Raw genomic sequence first — 21483 nt, 5'->3', positions numbered from 1 at the left:
GAGCACAATTTTTTTTTTTATGTTTTTAATGATTTAATCTAAGTTTTTAATTGCATAGTACAACATTTTAACTTGTTATTTCTAATGTTTAATGAATTCTTGAAGTATATTTGCAAAAATATTAGGGTAATTGTTACTTGATTTAGTTCATTTTTAAAAAAAATTTTACCTCGATCTAGAAGCTAGCTTCCACCCTTTTGCCCCTTAGTAATCAGTATACCAATACAACATTCTCCATTTGGATTTCCCGAACATAATAGAAAAACGTATAAAATTCGAGCAAAAAAGTAAAATAAGAAGGATTCGTTTGATTTCATGCATATATTTGAAAAGTAAATTGAAAGTTTGAAAGTAAGAGAAAACATTATTTTCAAGTCGTCTTTGATATCACTTTTTTTTTTCTTCCCTTTTTTGATTCTATGAAATATTTTGTTTGAGAATAGTGACTGATAAGTATATAACCTTTTTTGTTTTAAAAAAAATATTTGATTGAGAACAATTTATTTTGTAATTAATTATTATGAAATTAGTTATATCATGATTGTTATCCACCATACACTATTCTTCTGTGAAAAGTTATGTCGTGATTTTATCACAATCAAATATAAAATAAACTCATTCTAAAATTAGTTATCCCTTATCACTCGTACCAAAATGAGCTCTAAAACATTAACTATTGTATTTTTCAATAATAAGGCTAAAAAGTGTAATTTCCACTTGTTTTTGGTTTAATATGAAAAGGATATTTTGATTTGAAAATTACAAATGGGCTGGTTCGGGTTCGGGTTCGGATTCGGGGTTGTCCGACAAAGGGAAGTCGGATCCTGTTCTCTATATAAAAGTTTCCCTCTGATTGAAAAAAAGTAACAATGGCCATCACGGGAAGACCCGTCGATAATGGAAAATCAACAGAACAAAGGGTATGTCTTCTTCTTTGTTTGGGTGAACAACCTAATGTTTCTTTCTCTATATATATTCCTTCTTGCATTACAGCATCTCTCATTAATGTTGTAGGTTTCTTTTGTTTGTATTTGTAATTCTATTGTTGAAATCAAGGTGAAGCATTGGTAGAATGTTTAACTGGTGGAGGCCAAAAGATTTCAGCTTTAATACATATTGTGTTTCCCTAGTATAGTATGCTACATAATGGAGATACCTACCCCATAGTCATGCAAAGGGTTAAAGATGGACTAGCTTTTGGAGCACACTTGATGTAGATTTGAGCAATTTAGGGATTCGAATTACAGCTAGAGCAAAGGAAAAAAAAGTAAGAAGAGAGTAGAAAGCTGTAGATTCTCATTCATATAGTAAAATGGAGTCTTTCATCATTAATATACTCAGCTGATGCATCTACAAAACGTGATTCTCCGTGGGACTAAATGTTCTTAACTATAAAATGCAAGTAACCCAATTGTGTACTTACTATAAAGAGTAAAACTGGAGTAGTGATAATTAACTCATAACAACCCTCACTGCACCATCGCATAAGCTGAATGTACTACTTCCATCTGCAGCTCATAATCATGTGATTGCTGGGGCACATCAATACCACCCCCTCAAGAACATCCTTTACCTCAAGGATGAAATGCAGGAAGTTGAACCTTCAGGGAATTAACATCCTCCCAAGAAGCCTGATCTTCTGGCAAATGTTTCCACTGAATGAGCAATTGAGCAACAACTTTATTTCCCTTTTGAATCATCTTACGATCCAATACCTTAACAGGTTGAGGACAGACCCCATTTGAATCATCTTCCCCAAGCCACAGCAGGTATATTCAAAAGCTGCAAAGAGCCAGAAGTCCAGGAAAGGCTACTGAATCAGCCTTGCTTTTCTGACACACACCACCCTTTTGACATAAACCTCAACTTCCTTTTTTTATCCTCTTCCGACAGAACAATGCAATCACTCTTCTATAAGTATGATCCATCCCAGAATTGGTCTCCCATCAGTAAATCATGCCACAACTGATTATATGAACTGCTCGTTATTGCTAATATAATGAACATCAAGCCGCTAGTCTTATATAAAATTTCATTATGAATTTGGGGAACAGAGGTTCATTGCGCTGTACTTCACTACCTTGAAAACAAACAATATATTATCCGATCTAGGGTTAATTTCCTAACTCTTTCAACTTTCAGAGAGCTTAATAACTAGTAATTTCTATACTCAGTAGGAGTATATTCGATGCTTCTGTTCTTTCATTAGAAAGAGAGTGCACTATTCCATTTTACTAGCTTTTCTGTAATTACTGAATTCATCTGTTGAAATTTGTGTGTCCGTTAGAAATCAAGCTTTTCCTCATATTATCCATCAGAAACTTGTAATTTTTCCAGGATAGTTTGCTTTAAATTCTGTGAACCATAAGTCCTGATAATGCAATTCATTTGCACAAATTCTGCTTTAGGATACAGTGAACCCATCTATGCATGTCGGTACCCCTGTGGCTAATAGTCGACGGGAACTTTTACAGGGATTCCGCAGTAGCCCAAAAGATGTTCAGATGTACCATATGCATAACAATTTGATTTGGGTTGGAGCATGCCTCTTGGAATGAACTGTCTTCCATAGTCTGTACAACATACTCTATCTGGTAACTCATAGGTAGAAACCAGGAAATAAGGTTGATACTTTGGATTGGTACTTTGGTAGTCAATGGCAGAGCCACATAGACGGTTGTCAGTTGAACATCCTTTGTCAGAGAATTATACCGTGTTTATAAAAATTTATTGTACATATTTATTAAGATCTTGAACACCTTTAGGGAAATTCGGGCTTCATCATTATTGCTAGTTGCTAGTTGCTAGTTGGGAGTGGAGACTTCGATATCTGATAAGAATGGCGTTATAAGGTCCTAATAAAGAAAGGAAATGTATGTTCTGTTTATTCTTACTCTAACTACTAAATTATTAGAAATAGGTCCTTGATTAGGCATACTTTTCTTTCTGATCTGTCATAGTGAAATGTAATCGAGTTAGAATGTGCTCCCACAGCTCTTTTATTGGAACAGTGTCTTTTTTCCTCTTTAGGTGGTGTCCGAAGTCAAAAGTAATTTGGTTGCAGCAGGAGTGCGGCTTGTGAAGAACTTAAATGGTAGTCTCATATCTTATCCTTGTTGAATTGTTTACTATTTGACATAATTTGCACATTGATCTGTAAGACTTAACTTCCATTTCAAACTATTTCTTTGTGAGTCAGCTTGTAGGGCCAAATTTCAGGATATTGATCAGAGAGAACGTGTAGCTGCTGCAGGAAATCTTACTGGTATTGATGATTCTGAGGTATTTCCAATGTCCCATGGCAATTGAACTCAAATGTCTGTGTTTGTTCTGTGGTTATAGGCATCTTGTAATCACAATTTTTAACTTTTGATGTGGCGAAGGTTGTTGGATATCTCAATAACACGAAGGAGATTCATTACAAGAAGATCATATGGGAAAAAATGAATAAAGAGTTCGCTAAGGTATTGCCTTCTTCCATCAACTCTTCTACATAATAGTTTTAACTATAGAGAATTTTGGCTGAAGTAATTGGCACTTCTCATTAAGAGCAAATGCATTTCTTCTTGTTCAAGTTCGTTTTATAGTATAGACAACAGTATCTTTTGTGTTTCTTGTGGTGTCATGACATATCAATTCATCATCCATATGCATTATCCTTGTTATCTTGTTTCCTGCTGGTTGTCTTCCACCTACCTGTCCACCCCCCACCCCCCCTCTCTTCCACCTTCTGGTTGTTTGATTAGACCTATTCCTATGTTAGGTTCCTCTGTTAATGTTGAAGAATTTATATCCATAGTGAAGACTGGAAGTTTTAGAAATGGAATGCCTCTAAAACCACTTTTAGCTAGGCATTGCTGCTGATCTCTCTCTCTCTCTCTCTTTCTCCTCCTCTCCAGTGGAAGATAGCTGAAAAGGTGCTTTGTTAGCCTAAACTTAGGTTGCTGACAGTTTATTCATATGCGGTGATGCCCTGTTTTGATCCATGACTTCACTGTCTCCTTGCCATCTTTTGTTAGACAAACAGAAATTCATGAGATAGGAATCGGTACTAATGAACTCAGTGGTTCCAGTGTAAATGATAGAAAAAGAAAATGGTATGGCATTGTAATGCAGTCTTTCATATGCAGATATGCAATTTCTGATCAACAACTTCACTCTCTCCTCTCCTTTTTTCATTAGATAAATAGAAGTACCTTAGTCTCTGTCTTCTTAAATGTACGACTCCTCTATTGATCTACTAATGACCCATCTATTTGAAGTTGTAATTGTTCAACTTGCTTCTTTCTCAGGGTGATAATAAACTACATGCGAAGAAAAGAAAACGGGAAATTGGAGGTAAAAAGGATGTCCATGCTAAGAAATCTGCTAAAACAACGGAAAAAGTAGAGAACAAGGTGCGCATATACCAGCTAAACATCCTTTTTGCTCATTCTATGTATTTTAGATGGTAGAATGTGCTGATTATACTAAAATATAATTCAAATATTTGCAGAGAACAAGTTCGAAAATAAATTATAATGCTTTGCAGAAGCTGACTGATGAATGGGTACACCTTTCTACTGCCCTCTCCTTGTACTTTAGCTACGGATGTCCAGCGATGTGCTTAATGCACGTATTGTTTGTCATAGGATCGGTAAAACGGATCCAAAAAGGAAAAAAGAAAAGGGGTTAATTTCATTTTAGCTATTTCACGAGCAAATTCTTTCGCATTTGACATTGTTCTTTGAATTGTGTTGCAGAAGCAAGTTCCTGTAGAGGCAGTGCTAGGAGGACTGGAACCTAAGGCCTGTGCAAACGGTGATTCAGTTGAAAACCTGAAAATTGGGTTCCATGAGCTTGAACAGGAGAATGAATATCGTGAAGATGATGACTCGTTTAGGGACAATGATGATGATTCATATTTTGGATATGGAACTGGATACTACAACAATAATGAAGATTTTGACGCTGATTATTGAATCGTAAAATTTATAGAGATCTCTTTTTGTTATTTTCTACTGAAAGCTGTAAGATGCAAAGAAACAATAGAGTAGAAGGGCTAAACAATTGAATGAGCTTGTTAGTTTATTTGGGGTTAGAAATGCAACAATAACTTGCATTTTACTCTACTCTTGAGGTGAAATCCGAAAATTGCTCCTCTTCACTTTGAGTTGGTGCTTTGTTACGTTCTCAGATAAGTGTAAAATAACCGGTGAAGTGATAGTTTCCTCTCGTAAAATTTCAGAAATAGTGAGAGTTTTGAGGCCTAATTATCAACCTAACGATAGTTTGGATAGTTGCCAAATGTAGTGAGAGTTTCTGAAATTCTTTCTATACGAGTGATATAATAATACAACTCACAATTTCACTCTTTATCAGTGATACAACAATAGATACAAAGGAAATTGATGTATCACTGATACTAGGCGAATTAAAACTGTTATATTATTGATGTAGGGCGAATTTCAAAAACTCTCCTAGAGACTCATCAAAGTAGTAAAATGAACTCATGAAAAAGGAAAGAGAACTGATATTAAAAGAATTGTGATTCTCCAGAAGCTTCTGCTGAATTGAAAGACCCTCAAAATCATTCAGGTTATACAAAATAAGTTATGAGCTAATCTAGAATTTAAGCCATCTCTTTTCCTTTTCCTTGCTATGAACTGCATTTGATGCCGATGCATGAGCAGCTTCAGCAGTGGCAATAGCTTTACGAGTTTCATTTAGCTTCCTCATAGCAGCTTCATAAACCGGCTTATCGTTCCTGTTTCGCTGCACCATTTCTTCCAGTTTCTGAGCCTGTATCCTCAACTCTTTTATCTCATCATCATATGCAACCAGAGACCTCCTATCTTCTTTCTTCTCTTCTCCTTTTGCCTTTCTCCGCCTATTTCCGGCGCTATTGTTCATGGTTTCTTCATGCACTGCAAGCTGAGTATTGATAAGACTAAACACATCTGGTCTTGATTCCTCTTCTTCCTTTGCAGCCCGAGCTGCTGCTGCAAATTTCTTCTCACGTTTCCTCTTGCCACCCCTACTTCTTTTCTTATGCTTTTTGTCTTCATGCTCAGCTTTCTGGTTTTTAATGGCATGGTCAAGAGATTGTTTTGGTGGAAGAACTTTCACAGGAATAGGATTCACCATTCCCTGTCCAGATGCGCCTAACCCCATTCCTTCACGGTAACCCATGTTTGCCATCATCCTGGAAGCTATGCCACGTGTGTGATTCTCCCACTTAGCAAAAAGTGTTGTTTCTGTCTGGACACCACGCTGCAGGGATGTGCTTTCAACAAATCCCAACCCTTCTGGACTATCATCTTCAGAGTCACTAGAATCAGATTCTTCCGAACCTGAGTAATTCTCTTCTTCATCACTTACCTCTGCATGTTCAGACAGTTCAATATTTTCAGCTCCAAGCATAGTAGAACTTCCATCATCACGGAAAACAATGTGACCCAAATTAAGCTTTTCATCCCAAGACCCAAGTTCAGCTTTTTTCCAAAGTCCAGCTTTGCTATCTGAGCGAGCCCAGATGCTGGAACCTGCAAGTGATGAATCCCATTTCATAGGGATATACTTCTTTAACGAGGATATTGGAATGTCGATACCTGAAATAACAAAAAATTAGACATCAATTGAGTGTTAAGAGGATCAACAAACTACAAAAACAGCATACATTATCACGCGCTGATATATCCAGCAGTAAATCTGCAATTCAATGTTTATAATCAGCCATCTAAAAAAAGAGCAAAGAAAAATCAACCAATCGAATCCGGTATATTTTCCACGTTCATAGGAGTGCACTTATGTTTCTGCTACACGAATATGATTTTTTTGGGCATTTCTAATAATTTCTATCTTTGTTCCATTTTTTTGGCATTTTTCATTTTCGGAGTGTTAACCCCGATTAGCATTAGCAGACTGCAGTCAACTGTGCTTAAAAACTGCACACCGTTCAACCCATTGCATTACAATGCAGATCATTCGAGTGTAGCAAGAGTTACAATAGGCAATTTATCAGTTAAAACTTCAGCACCATTACAGAAAACTTGACAATTATTTCTCTTTTCAACGGAAAGATCTTTTTCTTACACAATTACTTTTATTTCAAATGAAACAAATATAAATTTTTTATTTGACTACAGGATGAAAGGGAAAACAAAAGTCTGATTTCTCTCATATTTTCTCCACCAGGGATAGACACAAAGAAAGATGTGAATGTCAAACCAATTCTAAGATCTCTGTCCAGATTCTGTTCATTCGAACATACCATGTGATAAGCGGCAACTACTACCAAATCGACATCGCTGCTGTAGAAAGAACTGGCACATCTGCACTAGCGTGATCTATCATTAGCAAGTGATGAGACTTGAATCTAAGCACTCTGAGACTAGGAAAGCCACAAGAAGACTCAAGAAGCAAGGACTGCATAGTCTGAAAAAGAGATATTAAACAATTTCACTGTTTCTCAAGCAGAAAGGGAGGTGTACTAAGATTTACCTATGAACACAAAACATACCAAATATCAACATGAGACGAGTGCATCAAAATTGTAAAATGGAAGTAAGCTGCTAGGACCAACACAGTAGTTCTTGCCCAAACTATGTGGGTTTATGAAAGGTAGTGGAAACAAATTTTCTTAATTAGACTGATTAACACAAAGTAAACTAGCATTAGGTTCCACAATTTTTGGTAGTAAGATAGATAGAAAATATGTTTACATAAAGTGAAAAGCTAAAATTTATCTTTTGGTCTCATCAATGAACTGCACTAAATTCTGTTAATATAACTATGAAGATTGTCATCAGTTCATCAATCTATCCACGTGTATTCAGAACACTCAGTTTCAGTACCTACGAGTGTATAATTGCTTTCTGTGCCATTGCCCAACTTGGTATTCCCCACAAGACAAGCAAAAGCTCTTAGGAATGAATCTTGTCCTTTCATCAATTTTCATATCTAGCCTTGAATAATGGCAATCCTTTCAGTAATCTTTTTTAATGGGAGGGCAACATAGTGAAAAGTGAAGTAGAGGTTATTTTGATGTCTCCAGATAACAATTCCAGTGGTCAGAAATACGGCGGAGGCTGCATCTCATCAAATCTGTAAATGCTCATCAAAGTTCCCTTGCTCTGTATTTTGAATTTTCTAAGTTCTGGGATCTCATTTTCATTATTTTGAACTTCTTTTTTTTTTGAAATTGCACTATTTAAAACTTTTTAGTTCTTTTTCTTTCTTTCTATAACCGGTTGGGTTAGAGGTTATCACTGGTATGGGTTTTGTGGCATCCAATCTGCTTGCACAAGGTTTGATCCCCACACAGAATGTTACAAGCAAAAGCCGAAAAGAGAGAGAAACCCCGACTTACAGCATTTGATATGGTTACATTTTGAAGCTAATGGTACCCTTATTAAGGTGTTGCCATTGGTAATGAGGAAAAACTTGCTATAGCAAAGATATTTAATCTAAGTTGCTCGGACTCGGGTGCGGGTGTCCGAGAAGGATGCGAATCCAAGAGTCGGATTCGGCAAAATCTAAATTTTAAGATTCAGAGATAGGAATCTGAGTATGGATGTGGGTGCGGGGATTCAACTAAAAATATTCAATATTATAAAAATATAGTTATAAAAGAACTAAATATGGTTTGGTTGATACAGAATACATGAGCTTGGTGAGTAAGCTTGAGCATAACAATTACGGATGTTGTTAAAGACTGCAAACAAACTACAGAAGCATCGTTAAGATAAGGTACACACCAAATGATCCAGGCAAAGGAGGATAATGGAATATAGAATCAAGCTAAGAAGTCCCAAGAGGAAACCAATCCTTTATCAAAGTAAAGAAAATATAATTAAAATGATGCATGAAAACACTGACAACGAACCTTGGTTTTCGGAGTTCGAAAGAGAAGGGGAAGAAGCGGGGTAGAGGACGAAAAAGAGAGATCAAGTTACAAGCAGTCCTACTGAGAATAAGAAAAGTCAGTTCAGAAAACATGCAAGAAGAAAACAAAGGTTACCCACCACCATGTTTTCAGACGTTGGAGCGTGGAAACAAACTTTTGCAAAATGAGAATCCTCCAACCCCACAATTAGACCATTATACCACCTTCCATCATTATTGCGAAATCTACATTTTGATCCAACAGCATACTCTTCATCCACTAGCGGTTCTCCTTCAATCTCTATTGGGTCAAGAGGCTCCACCTCAACATCAGCAGGTTGTTTCTTGGAACCATGTAAAGAAGCATCAACCTCTAGCAACAACCTTGCACGTTTTAAGTGAAGGAGGCCTTCCTCAGCATCTTTTATAGACTGAACAAGCTCTTCACGAACCTGTTTACATAAAGATAGCAATTTTCAATTATCTCCTTGCACTTGAACACAGGAAAGTACAAACCTCTATGCTATCCCAGAAAGTCTGATTTCACAATTAAATAAGTCATTTTCCTATTAAATTGAATGATGATTGCTGACATTCAACTTCTCAAAACTTTCATACAATGTTACCAAAAGCTCATTTAAGGCACCCTTAAACTCAAAACACTATGAATTTTGCACCTTTTAAAACTAAAGCCCATAACTTAACTCCACTATGGAGCGCTTCTTAGAGCTTTTTGTCCTTCGACAACACTGGCATAAACTGAAAAATCTATAGTTTTTGTGTCATTTCGCCCAAAACCATACCTCTAATCAAAACTTCTTTCTTCGTTTTAGGATTCAACAAAATTTCATAGAAGGAGGTTGTAAAATGAAAGGGGAAAAAATGGGGTAGAAAACCCTAGTTTGAGGGAACAAACCGAGAGGAGTTCGGGATCGGAAGGATCAGAAGATAGGGCTTCGGTGAGAGAATGGAGAGCGTCTTTCTGCTCTTCTAATTGAATCTCCAGCTGCTCTTCCAGTGCTCTCTCTTCCTCGTCCGCCATTTCGCCGGATTACAGCTACCTCCTCCACGGCGACGGCCGGTTTACTATCAGTTACAGAAAATGATTGACCTTCCCCGTAATAATTTCATATAACGAAATTAAATAATATATGTTTCTAGCAACATCTTTCGCTTAACTTTGCTTTGTTGCAACAAATATCACAAATTTAGTTTTTTGTAATTAAAAAACTAATAATTATTTAAAGACTTTATACAATATTTAAGTAAAATTTAATTTCTTTTGTAAAAAATAATATAGTAATTTTGATACAATAAAATATATATATTTTTTGATCATCCATAAATTAATCCTCAAATTGAATATTTTAATTGTCCTCGGGAACATCCGATAAAAAAGAATTGAATATTTTAATCTTTGTGTTTTTATTGAATGCAGACAATCCTCTAAAATTGTCCAAACTTTTTATTTAGTTGCTTTAATTAGACATATTGAATTTGAGGAGAAGTAAAAATATGTTTACAAAGTATTGAAGCGAAGTAATTAAATAATAGAATATGACAGGGCGTCAAGTAAAAGATTAATAGGAAGGCAAACGTATTCTTTTTCCATTCTCAAAATATTAATATTATCTATTCTTATTTTCTTTTATCTTTAGATACTTATTACTATTTGTTATTTTTTAGCCTCGATATTTTGTTTTTTTGTTGTTGTTTCTACTTATTATTGGTACCTCTTTTTCATTGTACGTTCAATAAAGCATCTATCAAAAATAATTATTTTATTTTTTAAAAATAAAAATAAAATATAAGTACACTCCACTCTCCCACATCGTATCTATGAAATTACATTTCGCAAAAAAAATATGTTTTCACATAATTCATCCCCTTTCATTGTCACCTTTCTCCACTTTTACTCTCTTCGTTTCGTTTTATGTGACATTTTTTATTTGTACGATGTGTAAGAATAAAATAAAAATTTTAAAAATTGTGGTTTAAAATAATTTTTGGATATTTATATGACTGAGAATCATTTCATTAATGATAAAAAAGAAATTTCAAAGTTAAATTATTTCTAATCATAATAAGATAATATTTTTTTGAGACGAACTAAAAAAAAGGACACCACATAAAATAAAACAGGATGGGGTATTATTTTCAAAAATTATCTACAATCATCTCCCACTTCTATCAATTCCAGAAATGAATGTTATCACATAATTTTTCTTCAAAATTTCAACAAGTTGTAATTCATGATTTCCTTCGTCTTCTTTTTCGTTGTACAAACTATATTAGAGTACCTTTTACACTTCATTATTTTTTTTTGGTTTTTGGTTTTCCACCCAGTGCTTGGAGTCCGCATTAAAGTTCCGATTAAATTCGAATAGTTCACTGCAGGACTCATTTGGGGGTGGCGCTCCCAACATAATTTTCTCCATACCCAATACTTGAACCCGAGACCTCTAATTAAGAATAGAGCAGTCACACTATAGCACCACAACCCATATTTATTCATTTTACCCTCATGTTAGTTCTTGTAATTATATTCCAGTAACATTTGATAGTTTCACTCACCATTAAAATTTGTGAAAGCAAATTATATCTCAATACAAATTTTCTTTATTGTTGATAGGGAGAAGAAGGAAATTAAAGAGGGAGGGTTATAGAATTTAAAAGAAGTAATCTTTCTTTCTTTTTCATTTTTTTTTACTTGGCTCCAATACTGCAAATAGATATTTCATTTTACTTATCTATTTTAGCAAATCAGTAAAGTTTTGTTACTTTCTTTTCATACTATATTTAGTATAAAATAATTATATAAAATAGTAATGGTCAAATTTAGAGTTTCAAAACATCATTAATAAAATATATCTTCAATTAAAATTTTCTTTTAAAATGTATTAGGTAGCATGAATCAAGTAATACGAAACAGAAAAAAATAATTTCTCTATAAAAAAAAATCATGTGTCGAATAGACACATAATGACAGCTTAGAGCTTCTAACAGGAAATCACACCTCAATTGATGATTGGTTTCTGATTAAAAATGAGGAACTTTCATTGCTTAATTGCGATTCATAGCTACATATTAGAAGGAAGAGAAAGACGAGCGAGATTGAGAGGAGGAGAGGTGAGTGGATTGGGGGAGGGAGAGGGAGAGGGAGGAGAGAGACGAGCGAGATCTAGAAGAGAGACAATAGAGATACAATTGATTTGTATATCTGATCAATAATTGCATCACGAATATAATTGATATAAGTGATTGTATCATATGAAGGAGACGAGCGAGATTGAGAGATTTCAAAATTCTCCAATTGTTAAAACTGTAAAAAAATTCCTAAATTTTGTTCCTCACTAAAATTTCTTCGTTTCTTCTCTATAATTCATCTCCGATTTTTAATTCAACCTGTTGTTCGATTCAATGGAAATCACTGTATATGGAATTCACAATGGCAAATATCACCGTGTTGTTGAGACAGTTTGAAAGTTGAATCCTAATAATATTTAGGATTGTTATAAATTGATGGAATTCTTCTTAAGAATTATGCTACAGCCTACATATGACATCTGCTTGATGCTGATGCTATTTCAAAACAATTGAAAAGCGATAAATTTAACCTGAAGATTTGAAATGAGATGGAAATGAGATTGTTTATAAAATTGAACAAATAAAAATATGATTTTAGACTGTATTCATTGTACATAACGGCGAATTAAAATATCCTTGATAAAAAGTAGATATTTTTATTTACATACAATTTTTTTTTAATAATGTCAATATTGTTTAAATAAAATTTAAATCATAAAATTTACTATTAATTTTTTTAAGGCTTAAAACAAACGCTTTACTGGTCATACTTTGAGCCAGTAATTTTTTTTCCCATTTCCAAAGAGGTGGTCTTGCCTACTCAAAAAATATGACAAAATGAATTAAAAGAATTAGACGGTATAACATTAAGTGGAGCTATGGTAGGATGGTATAACACTTTTTACTCCTAATGTTGAGCAACAACTATAACTCTATGTTGGGTGATATGAAACTCCATCATGTTGTCAAGACACAGTTTCATTCTTTGGCTGACAAATAAAGAGAGATTTAATGACTAAGGACAGATTCACCAGACTACATATTCCCCATTCATAGTGTACTTTGTTGTCTTTGTGAGGAGTACAAGATGGAGAACCAACTACATTTATCCTCATAATGTAGTTGGATAAGCAAATTGAAGGACAAGTTGGAAGTATGGTCTAGTATTTCATTCGGATTGTATATGAAAATTTTACTTTGGAGTTTCGATTTTTGGATTGAAGAAATTACAATCCAAATAAGTTCGGATTGGAATGGATTTCTTATGTTTGGTTTTGGATTAATAGATTTGAATATTTCCAATTTTCAATTTTGACTTTTGAAGTAGGCATTAACAACCTCAATTTATCTAATAGTTTTCTCCTTAGAATGTACAACTTTTTATAGTTAACAAAGATTGAAGCTACCCTGCCATCCATACCGTGTAATTCCCATATTGGACTTAAAGACTATAATGGATCGAGTCGTAAGATACTAATCTGTTGGACCTTTGGAAATTGGACTTATTAGCATTGAGCACATATAATATAAGGTAGTGCTGAATATAAGACATAAATTTAAGGAATACTTCCATGGAGAAGGAAGGGAATACATTTGCAAAAAATAACAAACTATATACAGTTGGAAAATTGAAATGCTTTTATTACAATTTGACCATACTTTATTTTTCTACTGCAGTAATACAATATATATATGTATTTTATACACTTTGGACTAAAAAATGCTCACCTTCTTCGGCATGAACACTTGTCAGATAGGTTAGCTATAACAAATCCAGCGAAGACCTTGAAAACCAAAGCAGCAAAGAATCGCTTCAGTTTGTAACATGCTAATTTTTTTCAGTTTATAAAACATACTCCAAGCATGTAGAAAAGTATTATTTTTTTTTGAAGAAAAACCTGAATGCATCCAAGAATGTACACTGCAGAGTAACGACGGCCATGAACTAGCATGTCAGCGATCATAGCAAGGGGTATGGTCAATGACATGCCCAGTGTCGCAACTAATGGTGTTGTCCATAATACTGAAAGTGCCCTGTTTCATATTTCCAGAAATTACCAGTGTTAATCTAAAAAGATATAGAGCAAAAGAATATATCAATGTAGAGAAAAGATTAGGGAAGATTCTGGAAGAGTCTGAGCAACACAAATTTAAGGCAGTGATCTTCAATACAGCAGAAGTAAGGACTCTGAACAGCCTGTCCCAGCTAATTGGTTTGCTCTCATTGCAGTTTATCTCCACTATCATCTGATTAGCTGATGCGCTAAAGCTAAATGAGCAGAGAGGTAGGCTTAATCCCAGGAAATGTTTTCTCCTGTGTTATTCAATATGTATCGAGTAATCGAGATGATAGAGATTATCTTAACCTAAGCAGCAAATGAAAAAGGTGGGATCTAACAAAAGATCCAAATGAATTTATTGGAACTCAAGATTTAATGCAACTTTATTCATATTCTAGATTCTATGGGTTTTGCCAGTCATTTCATAAGGGAGAAGGTCAAGGTTTATGTTACTAGTAGATGATACATGCACAGAAAGGAGCAACTGGCAGATATCCTGATCAAGAGCCTTGAAAAGAATCAGCATGAATACCTTCCTGTGCAAGCTGAGGTGAAAAATATCTTCTACCCTCTAACTTGAGGTAAGTGGTGTGGAAGAAAAGAGAGCGGGGTAAGGTTGGCGAGCAATGTGATAAGTCATAGCTGTGGTGTAATATGAAAAAACAGTTAATGAGCTTAGTTAAGTTAATAAGTCGGCTAGAAGCTAATTTAGTCGATTAGCTAATGAAGTTGCTATATACTAATTGAAACTAGAACTAGATGATGGAAAGAACCATCTTTTATCTTTTTCCATTCAGTTGCAACTACTCAAGTTTCTTTCCCCTACTTTACTTGTCACTCAGTTACACCAACTCGAGATATCCATTGATTGACCTTTATCAACAAGATTAATAGTATTGAAAGTCTTCATAATTCTCACATAATAAAGAATCTCCATATTCAGGTATTCCTAATTTAATTAACTCTCACTTCAAATAGTTTAACTTAACTTATTTCTGGCAGTGGCATTCCTATATAAGGAGCCAAGCTTGTATCTTGTTTACAATCAATTCAAGATAAGTTATCCGTTCTTATTTTGTCACAATGATAAGTGCTTGTACGTACCATAAGTAGTCACAGAGAAAACTCCCAATGAATCCATTCAGCAGCACAATCTCGGCAATAGAAGCTGAGCTTGGGAAATCAAACTTAGGTTCCAACCCAACAGCATTTAATGGCCACACTGGGAAAAAGAATAGGGTGTGATAAAAATCAGTAATACATAATCAATTCTTTAAGGAAGAAACTCAAATTAAGGATGGAATATCATATGGCTGGTCGCATCACAGTTGACTTCTGGAAGTTCTCTCCACTGGCTTATGGATATTTGTATTCCACCATTACGGAAAAGATTGGCTGTCTTTCCTTTTCAAGATGCACCAAAAATATCCAACTTCTATTCTTATAAAAGATCAAACTCTGTAAGAAGTAAACTCTAACTTTGAACCAGCTTCCAATATATTATAATTTCTATGTACAACCTTCAACTCTTCACCTACTCTTAAATTCCATTCCAAGTCAAAACTAAGACGATTAAACAAGAATCTAATATATGGAATGAAACACTATATCATCATTAAGTACAATAATAGTACAACAGAGCCAACTTAGACCTAGAAGTCCCAAAAGAACACATTTTCATCACAAAGGAACCAACTCCAAACCTAGAAAATTCCAATAGAACTTATCGAAATCAGTTCCAAAATTTGAGCACTACCTAAAGAAAATCGTGTTCCTTACAAGAGCAATTGTGTTACCTTTTATTAGATAACTGAAGAATTTAATATACCCGGGGTTTTCTCTGCATCCCTTTCTAAAAAAATTAACAAGAACTGATCACCTTGTTCAATTCTTGTGTTTCTTGATTTATACCGACTCATAAGAATGTTATTATTTCTTGATAGACCAAACTGAGGGAATAGTGGGCAGCTTCTCTAATTATGAAAGAAAAATTATGAAATTCATGCTGTCAGTAATTTCCAAAATGTCCATTACCAAGCCACCAAAGGCCAAACAAAGTGAATATGCCTAGATATCCGAAGAACCTCTCCATATCTGCCTTTTCTCCTGATCCAGCAGATTTCTTGAGGAGTACTGAGTACATCAAGAAAACCGTACATAGATCAAAATAAGAACCATGATACTCGAATTATCATTGTAAAACAGAAGTGACAATTTCATCCCAAAAGTGATAGATATCCTACCTGTGAATAGGCCATAACACACTGCGGAAAGAAGACCAAAAACATCACCAATAATGGAATGCTTAGCAGTCCTGTCAGCGGCAATGAACCCACAAAAATGATGCACTAGATTTAGACATTAAAAATAGCAGATGGAAGTAAATTGAAAAATCCCTAATATTTGTCATCCTTACAAAATTGAAAAGCCAATTATATCAAGAACCAGGCAGGTTAGCCATGATCAGAAACAAAGTAAATATATTGTGGAATTATTTGCCAAAACAGCAGGTTATGGTCAGCTTAAGCATATCTTTCTTAAAACAGAAAAGGAAAACTTTACTTTAAACACCCAAAAGTGTTTCATAATGGCATCATTTAATTGAATGTCAATGTGGAAAATTGTTAGCAGACAATAAACTTTGTAAGATTGTAATGTCCTTGTGAGAAGAATTGGAAAACAAAAGAATTATTCAGAGAAGTTTCTAAGATCTTTTGAATGGTTAGCCTCTATTAAACGTTCTGTTAGGTGCCACTCCTAAAGGGCCTTTGAGATCTTAAGTTTTTGATGACAAGAGAAACCCGCAGCCGCTATCTTTTGGGTGAGCAAAGGGTAAAACCCCCGCTTCTATGCAATAACTCGCAAACCACACAGGAGAGGTAACCTACACTAGCCTTGGAGATCTTAAGTTTTCCATCAATTCCTTCTTTCTTTTTTTTTTTTTGGATGACCGTTGTGTTCTAGCCAACTTTCACGCATCTCGACTAATTCCACGGGATACCTGCCACCTCCCACCAGCAATAGGTACCAGGTAACTCTGTCCACCAAGGCTAGGAAAGATGGGAAGAATCACCTAGTATTTTTTGTCTCCGCTGAGTTTTGAATCTGAAACCTCAGTATTCTCAATCACTTCATTGACCACTAGGCCACATCTTAAGTTTTCCATCAATTCCTACTTTCTTTTCCATTCGTTCTGGAATTAACTGCCTAGTTTTAAATTATTATTTTTTTGAAACTGAACATTTTCATTTTATTCTGTTAACCAAACATGCTGCAGCGGCGGCCTCAACTACAAAAAGGAGCCGTAAGTGCCTAGTTTTAAATTTTTCCTACATTATTTACTTGATCCTGCTCTCCGTTTCTCTATGTATTAAGACTGGTAAATATCCATTTCAAGTTACAGGTGCAAAAACCAAGCTCCTTAAAGTAGGTATGAGCCTTGAACTGGTCTTATTATCTTTCCAGCAAACCATCAGCAACTTTTATGTCACTTTCACCAGGAATGCTCCACCCTTGCGGCGATACATGGTGATGGAAGGAAGCTAAAGCCATGAAATGAAAATGAAAACCAGTAAGCTACCAATCAAATTGATATTAGAAGAATGGCCTTTAGGTTTGTATATATATCCTGAGCTTAAATTGCATGTATCATTTCAAAGTTACTTATTGAAACTTTTTCACATTTTTTGTTTATAACAATTGTCATTATGAGTAACTTTTCGAATTTCTCAATTGTTCATGGAAACAAAATGAAATAAGTAATATAGAAGCACAACTTGTGCAATAATAACATATCAGCATCTAATGGAAGAACAAAATGTTGCAGTAACGAAGAATTTAAAATGTATGTTAAACTTGGATAAAGCATCTTCTACCGCTGCAAATGTAGTTTATTCCTCTAATACTTCGAATTTCATCTCAATGTAATCCTAAGAATCCTCATTAAGAAACAATTAAATCCTCAAAAAAATCTGACACTAGTATGGATAGCATTTTCCAGTATAGAATATCTTAAATTAGTGTTGGACAGTTTGCATAATAAAAATGGTTGGTTTGGAAAATCTCAAGACATATTAACACGACCTTAATACAGAGACACAGATGCTTATTTAAAACTTACACAAATACACTTTGCATTTCATCTGGAGCCCATGTTTTTCCAACTGTAGTCAGTGCTACACCACTCATACTAACTATAACAGCAATCATCTTTGCAATATTTATTGAATCCTGGCCAAGGAGTGCTCCAAAAAGAAGAGTAAAAAGGCCTGATGTAGAGGTCAAAATAGTTGTACTAGCCACACTCGTATTCGCCAGTGCAGAGTTGGAAAAATACTGCAAACCATAAAGCAATTAAGTTGGGCATGCAAGCACCAACTACATAATTTAGACAACTAACATCTAACACCTAGATAAAGACAGAATATGGCAAGTAACAGCCAGTGATCTGGATACATTAAACACGCCTCTAATGTAAGCATAGTCATTTTGATCCATAATCACACCAACGTGACTGCATCAGTAATTGCTTGAATTCTCTATCATCCGATTCTCATCCATCATACATTTTCAAGAATAAGGACATAACGATTGTGAAATCATAAATATGGACAAAAGAAGTTCTCCATCTCCGTGGTCTTTCTGGTTTTCATAAATATGGACAAAACAAGTTCTCCATCTCCGTGATATTTCTGGGTTTTATTTTACAAGTAAAGAAAACTCTCTGTAATTTTTCTGTTTGGAACTGATTTTGAAATAACAATTTCATATTTCCTAACAGGAGATGTTATATATGCCCAATGTTTCATAGACATTTTAATCAAGCAACAACATTTGTTTTCTAAAACCAAGACATCGTAAAAAGCTAGCACATGATTAAATGAATGATCTTGAATCTTATCGCAAAATCTATTAAGGATCGGGTAGTGAAGCATATCCCATCCAGAACACATCTACCAGCTTTGTCTTTTCCCCCTTTTTGCTCGCTATTTTGTTTTGTTTATCTTTTAGGGGAGAGGGTGGAGATATAGACAGAAATGTTCGATGCAAATACTGAAAGAAGTAAATTGTTCAACTTAAATGTGTTAGATGATTATAGACAGAAACAATTACCTCTGTTGCAAACCATATGGGAGAAAGATACAAGCTACATTTGACAAGGCCCCACGAGCTATGTTCATAGCCCTCTTTAAGAAAGTGGAACTCATCTTTATGGTTGATATCAACCAATGGAAAGCCTTCTTCCGGGTTGCTGTAAAATATGTCTGCTATAGAATAATCCTTCAAATCTCCTTCAGGATGATCGTGCATGTCATTGAGTTTAAGTGGCACATCTAGAACTGAGTCGTCGAGGAGATGATTTTCAATGTACAATTTCTTCAACGAACTCTGCTCCAATAAACTGCATAACCGATCTTTACAAACTGCTACAGGCAGGAAGATTGCCATAAGAGAAATCCCCAGATATGTAACAGCAAAAGGTTGTTTATACTCTACAAAAATTTTCTGCAGGACATAAAGGGTGTTATCTTAGTATCTCCTGTCCAAAAACTTCTGCATCATATGATTGAGAAACTTCAAAATCAAGAGAAATAAATGGAAGCTGAAACTAGTGAACGGCAAATAGTTTTTGTTTAGATACATACTTATAAAAGATCAGCTCCTTCAGCATAGGAACTACAACACAATGATACAGACATTCTAAGTTTCCCTTTTCCAGCAGCTCTAAGCACTTCTTTACTAATAATCCCCAAGTAATTGTTGTTAAGATTCCATGATAGAAATTTTACAATACAGACATGTAATGGAGACATGATTCATTTAAAAAAATGCTGGTCTCAAACCATCTCTTAGAAAAGCTTGTGCTCGGAAAAATTAAGTGCCTCATGTGACAAAATAGTTAGCATAGACACAAGTTACTGAATATGATATGCATAGATGACATGACCTCCTTGATCAATCTAAATGAGAGTAAGCATATGATATTTGATGAATACAATCAGCATGCTTAGTGGTAATACAGTAGGTTTCATCAATCAGTGGGCTTTGCATTCAAAAAGTCATTCTGTTTCAGATTTTATGCAAAGGCATAAGTTCAGAACAAAACAAAGATAGAAAATGGTTGGCGCTAACTTGCCTCAATGTGCTCTCATCTATCAGTCTAAAAGCAATAGTGCATGATACATTTTTTGCTTCTCATTTCTTTCCCAGCAAATGATAGTAGATAAAGATAATAATAAGATAACTACGCCAACAGAAACCGAAATACGATACATAAAGTCTGAAAGCTGATAACTACTCGTATGATATTCTTTTAATGTATAAATACAATGGATACTCTACAGGCATTATAATTCATAAGACCTTGTACAATGATGATCGCAACAATAAAAAATAATTCTACATATGCTACTACCTGAAATTGGACAGCTATTCACATGACTTTGCCTGATTATTACTAAGTGCATTTCCACAATGTTTATATTTCTGAACCTCCTTATACAAGTGATTTCAGTTGCTTGACTATAGAAACAAAGCTTTTCCATTGCTTAGCAATATATGGGACCAAATTTCACTAAAAATCCTTACCTTTCTCTTTCGCATTTCTGCGAGACTTAACGAACCAGAGTACATGTTTCTATAATGTCCTTCATGTTAGTACCAAATTAGGAAAAAAGAAAAGGAATTTTGAGGTTATAATATCAGCTGTAATATTTTCCAATTCAGAAATTGAATGCACTTTTGAGCAATTAAGCCTAGTGTATATATTCGCTTTACTTCTTATCAATCTTTCCCTATCTGATTGCTGCATAAGAAAACAAATTTCGCATTCAGCTATGAAAAGAAACAAGCACACACAGTTGAAATTTCGTGATTCAAACTTCTAACTTATACTGAATTCGGACAGGGAAGCTTTAATTTTTTTGAATTAAAATTTATATATTTAAAAACTAGCTTTAAATCATAATAATTAACAAAGATATATAAAAATTCCTAGTTGACTCTTGAAATTCCAACTATACAACATAAATTGGCATGGAGGGAGTATTTGATAATCCCAGAAAGTAGGAAGAAACACCAAAAAAGAAAATTACAAAGAGAACGCAAAATGAAAAGGGTTACCTGGGTAACCTCAGCAGAAGCAACCCATATAAACACAAAAACTCCTATAAGCCCTAATCCAGCATTGTATTTCCAAACCATATCTTAGAAAACACAATTAAAAAACTCGCAAACAAAGTAGCCAACTTTTAAACAAAGAAAAATGGGTAAAAAATCTTAGGAAAAACTCCAGGCTTGTGGTGCTTTTCTTAGGTTGTAAAAAGGGGAGAGAAAATGTCTAATACTTAAGAGTTTGGAGTTGAAATGCATTTAATATTGCAGTTGACTGGCATTACCAAGAGAAGATTAAACGTGAATAGTGCTTTCTGTTTGACATGTAATTCATATATTTCAGTGACGTACGGGAGTG

At 34.6% G+C, this 21483-nt stretch overlaps 3 protein-coding genes across 4 annotated transcripts; 1 reads left to right on the top strand and 2 right to left on the bottom strand.

Moving 5' to 3' along the window:
* The first annotated feature begins 847 nt into the window (after positions 1 to 847).
* LOC129889455 (uncharacterized) lies at positions 848 to 5146 on the top strand. The gene is made up of 7 exons (XM_055964751.1): positions 848 to 920; positions 3031 to 3094; positions 3200 to 3282; positions 3384 to 3464; positions 4293 to 4397; positions 4496 to 4549; positions 4743 to 5146. Exons 1-7 carry the CDS (start codon positions 870 to 872, stop codon positions 4959 to 4961), a joined length of 657 nt encoding a protein of 218 aa, XP_055820726.1. The 5' UTR covers positions 848 to 869; the 3' UTR covers positions 4962 to 5146.
* A 348-nt stretch (positions 5147 to 5494) lies between these two features.
* On the bottom strand, positions 5495 to 10008 carry LOC129889454 (zinc finger CCCH domain-containing protein 18). Its single transcript, XM_055964750.1, has 4 exons — positions 9782 to 10008; positions 9006 to 9317; positions 7253 to 7313; positions 5495 to 6590 (listed from the first exon to the last, which is right to left on the bottom strand). The coding sequence occupies exons 1-4, from the start codon at positions 9905 to 9907 to the stop codon at positions 5605 to 5607; spliced, it is 1485 nt and encodes a 494-aa protein (XP_055820725.1). The 5' UTR covers positions 9908 to 10008; the 3' UTR covers positions 5495 to 5604.
* A 3536-nt stretch (positions 10009 to 13544) lies between these two features.
* Positions 13545 to 21473, bottom strand: LOC129889453 (uncharacterized transporter C405.03c-like). Of its 2 annotated transcripts, XM_055964748.1 has the most exons (8): positions 21135 to 21472; positions 19125 to 19517; positions 18133 to 18347; positions 16256 to 16326; positions 16047 to 16145; positions 15117 to 15234; positions 13851 to 13986; positions 13545 to 13736 (listed from the first exon to the last, which is right to left on the bottom strand). In XM_055964748.1, the coding sequence occupies exons 1-8, from the start codon at positions 21213 to 21215 to the stop codon at positions 13677 to 13679; spliced, it is 1173 nt and encodes a 390-aa protein (XP_055820723.1). In that variant the 5' UTR covers positions 21216 to 21472; the 3' UTR covers positions 13545 to 13676. The 2 variants fall into 2 exon arrangements, with proteins under 2 accessions (XP_055820723.1, XP_055820724.1); XM_055964749.1 differs by lacking the exon at positions 16047 to 16145 and having other exon boundaries at positions 21135 to 21473.
* Between the last annotated feature and the right edge of the window lie 10 nt (positions 21474 to 21483).

This window comes from Solanum dulcamara, chromosome 5, assembly GCF_947179165.1.
Source record: "Solanum dulcamara chromosome 5, daSolDulc1.2, whole genome shotgun sequence".
Classification (NCBI taxonomy): Eukaryota; Viridiplantae; Streptophyta; class Magnoliopsida; order Solanales; family Solanaceae; genus Solanum; species Solanum dulcamara.
Note: the sequence above shows the minus strand (reverse complement) of the source record. Positions and strands in the feature narration are given on the sequence as shown.

Excerpts from the sequence above, each read along its gene's own strand:
- LOC129889455 (XM_055964751.1), top strand. The coding sequence starts at position 870 with ATGGCCATCACGGGAAGACCCGTCGATAATGGAAAATCAACAGAACAA. Across the intron at positions 4,398-4,495 it reads CGGAAAAAGTAGAGAACAAG|AGAACAAGTTCGAAAATAAA; the intron begins GTGCGCATATAC and ends AAATATTTGCAG. Across the intron at positions 4,550-4,742 it reads AGAAGCTGACTGATGAATGG|AAGCAAGTTCCTGTAGAGGC; the intron begins GTACACCTTTCT and ends ATTGTGTTGCAG.
- LOC129889453 (XM_055964748.1), bottom strand. The coding sequence starts at position 21,215 with ATGGTTTGGAAATACAATGCTGGATTAGGGCTTATAGGAGTTTTTGTG. Across the intron at positions 19,518-21,134 it reads CTTCTGCTGAGGTTACCCAG|AAAATTTTTGTAGAGTATAA; the intron begins GTAACCCTTTTC and ends TATGTCCTGCAG. Across the intron at positions 18,348-19,124 it reads CCATATGGTTTGCAACAGAG|TATTTTTCCAACTCTGCACT; the intron begins GTAATTGTTTCT and ends TATGGTTTGCAG.
- LOC129889454 (XM_055964750.1), bottom strand. The coding sequence starts at position 9,907 with ATGGCGGACGAGGAAGAGAGAGCACTGGAAGAGCAGCTGGAGATTCAA. Across the intron at positions 9,318-9,781 it reads CCGATCCCGAACTCCTCTCG|GTTCGTGAAGAGCTTGTTCA; the intron begins GTTTGTTCCCTC and ends TTATGTAAACAG. Across the intron at positions 6,591-7,252 it reads TAGTTGCCGCTTATCACATG|GTATCGACATTCCAATATCC; the intron begins GTATGTTCGAAT and ends TTGTTATTTCAG.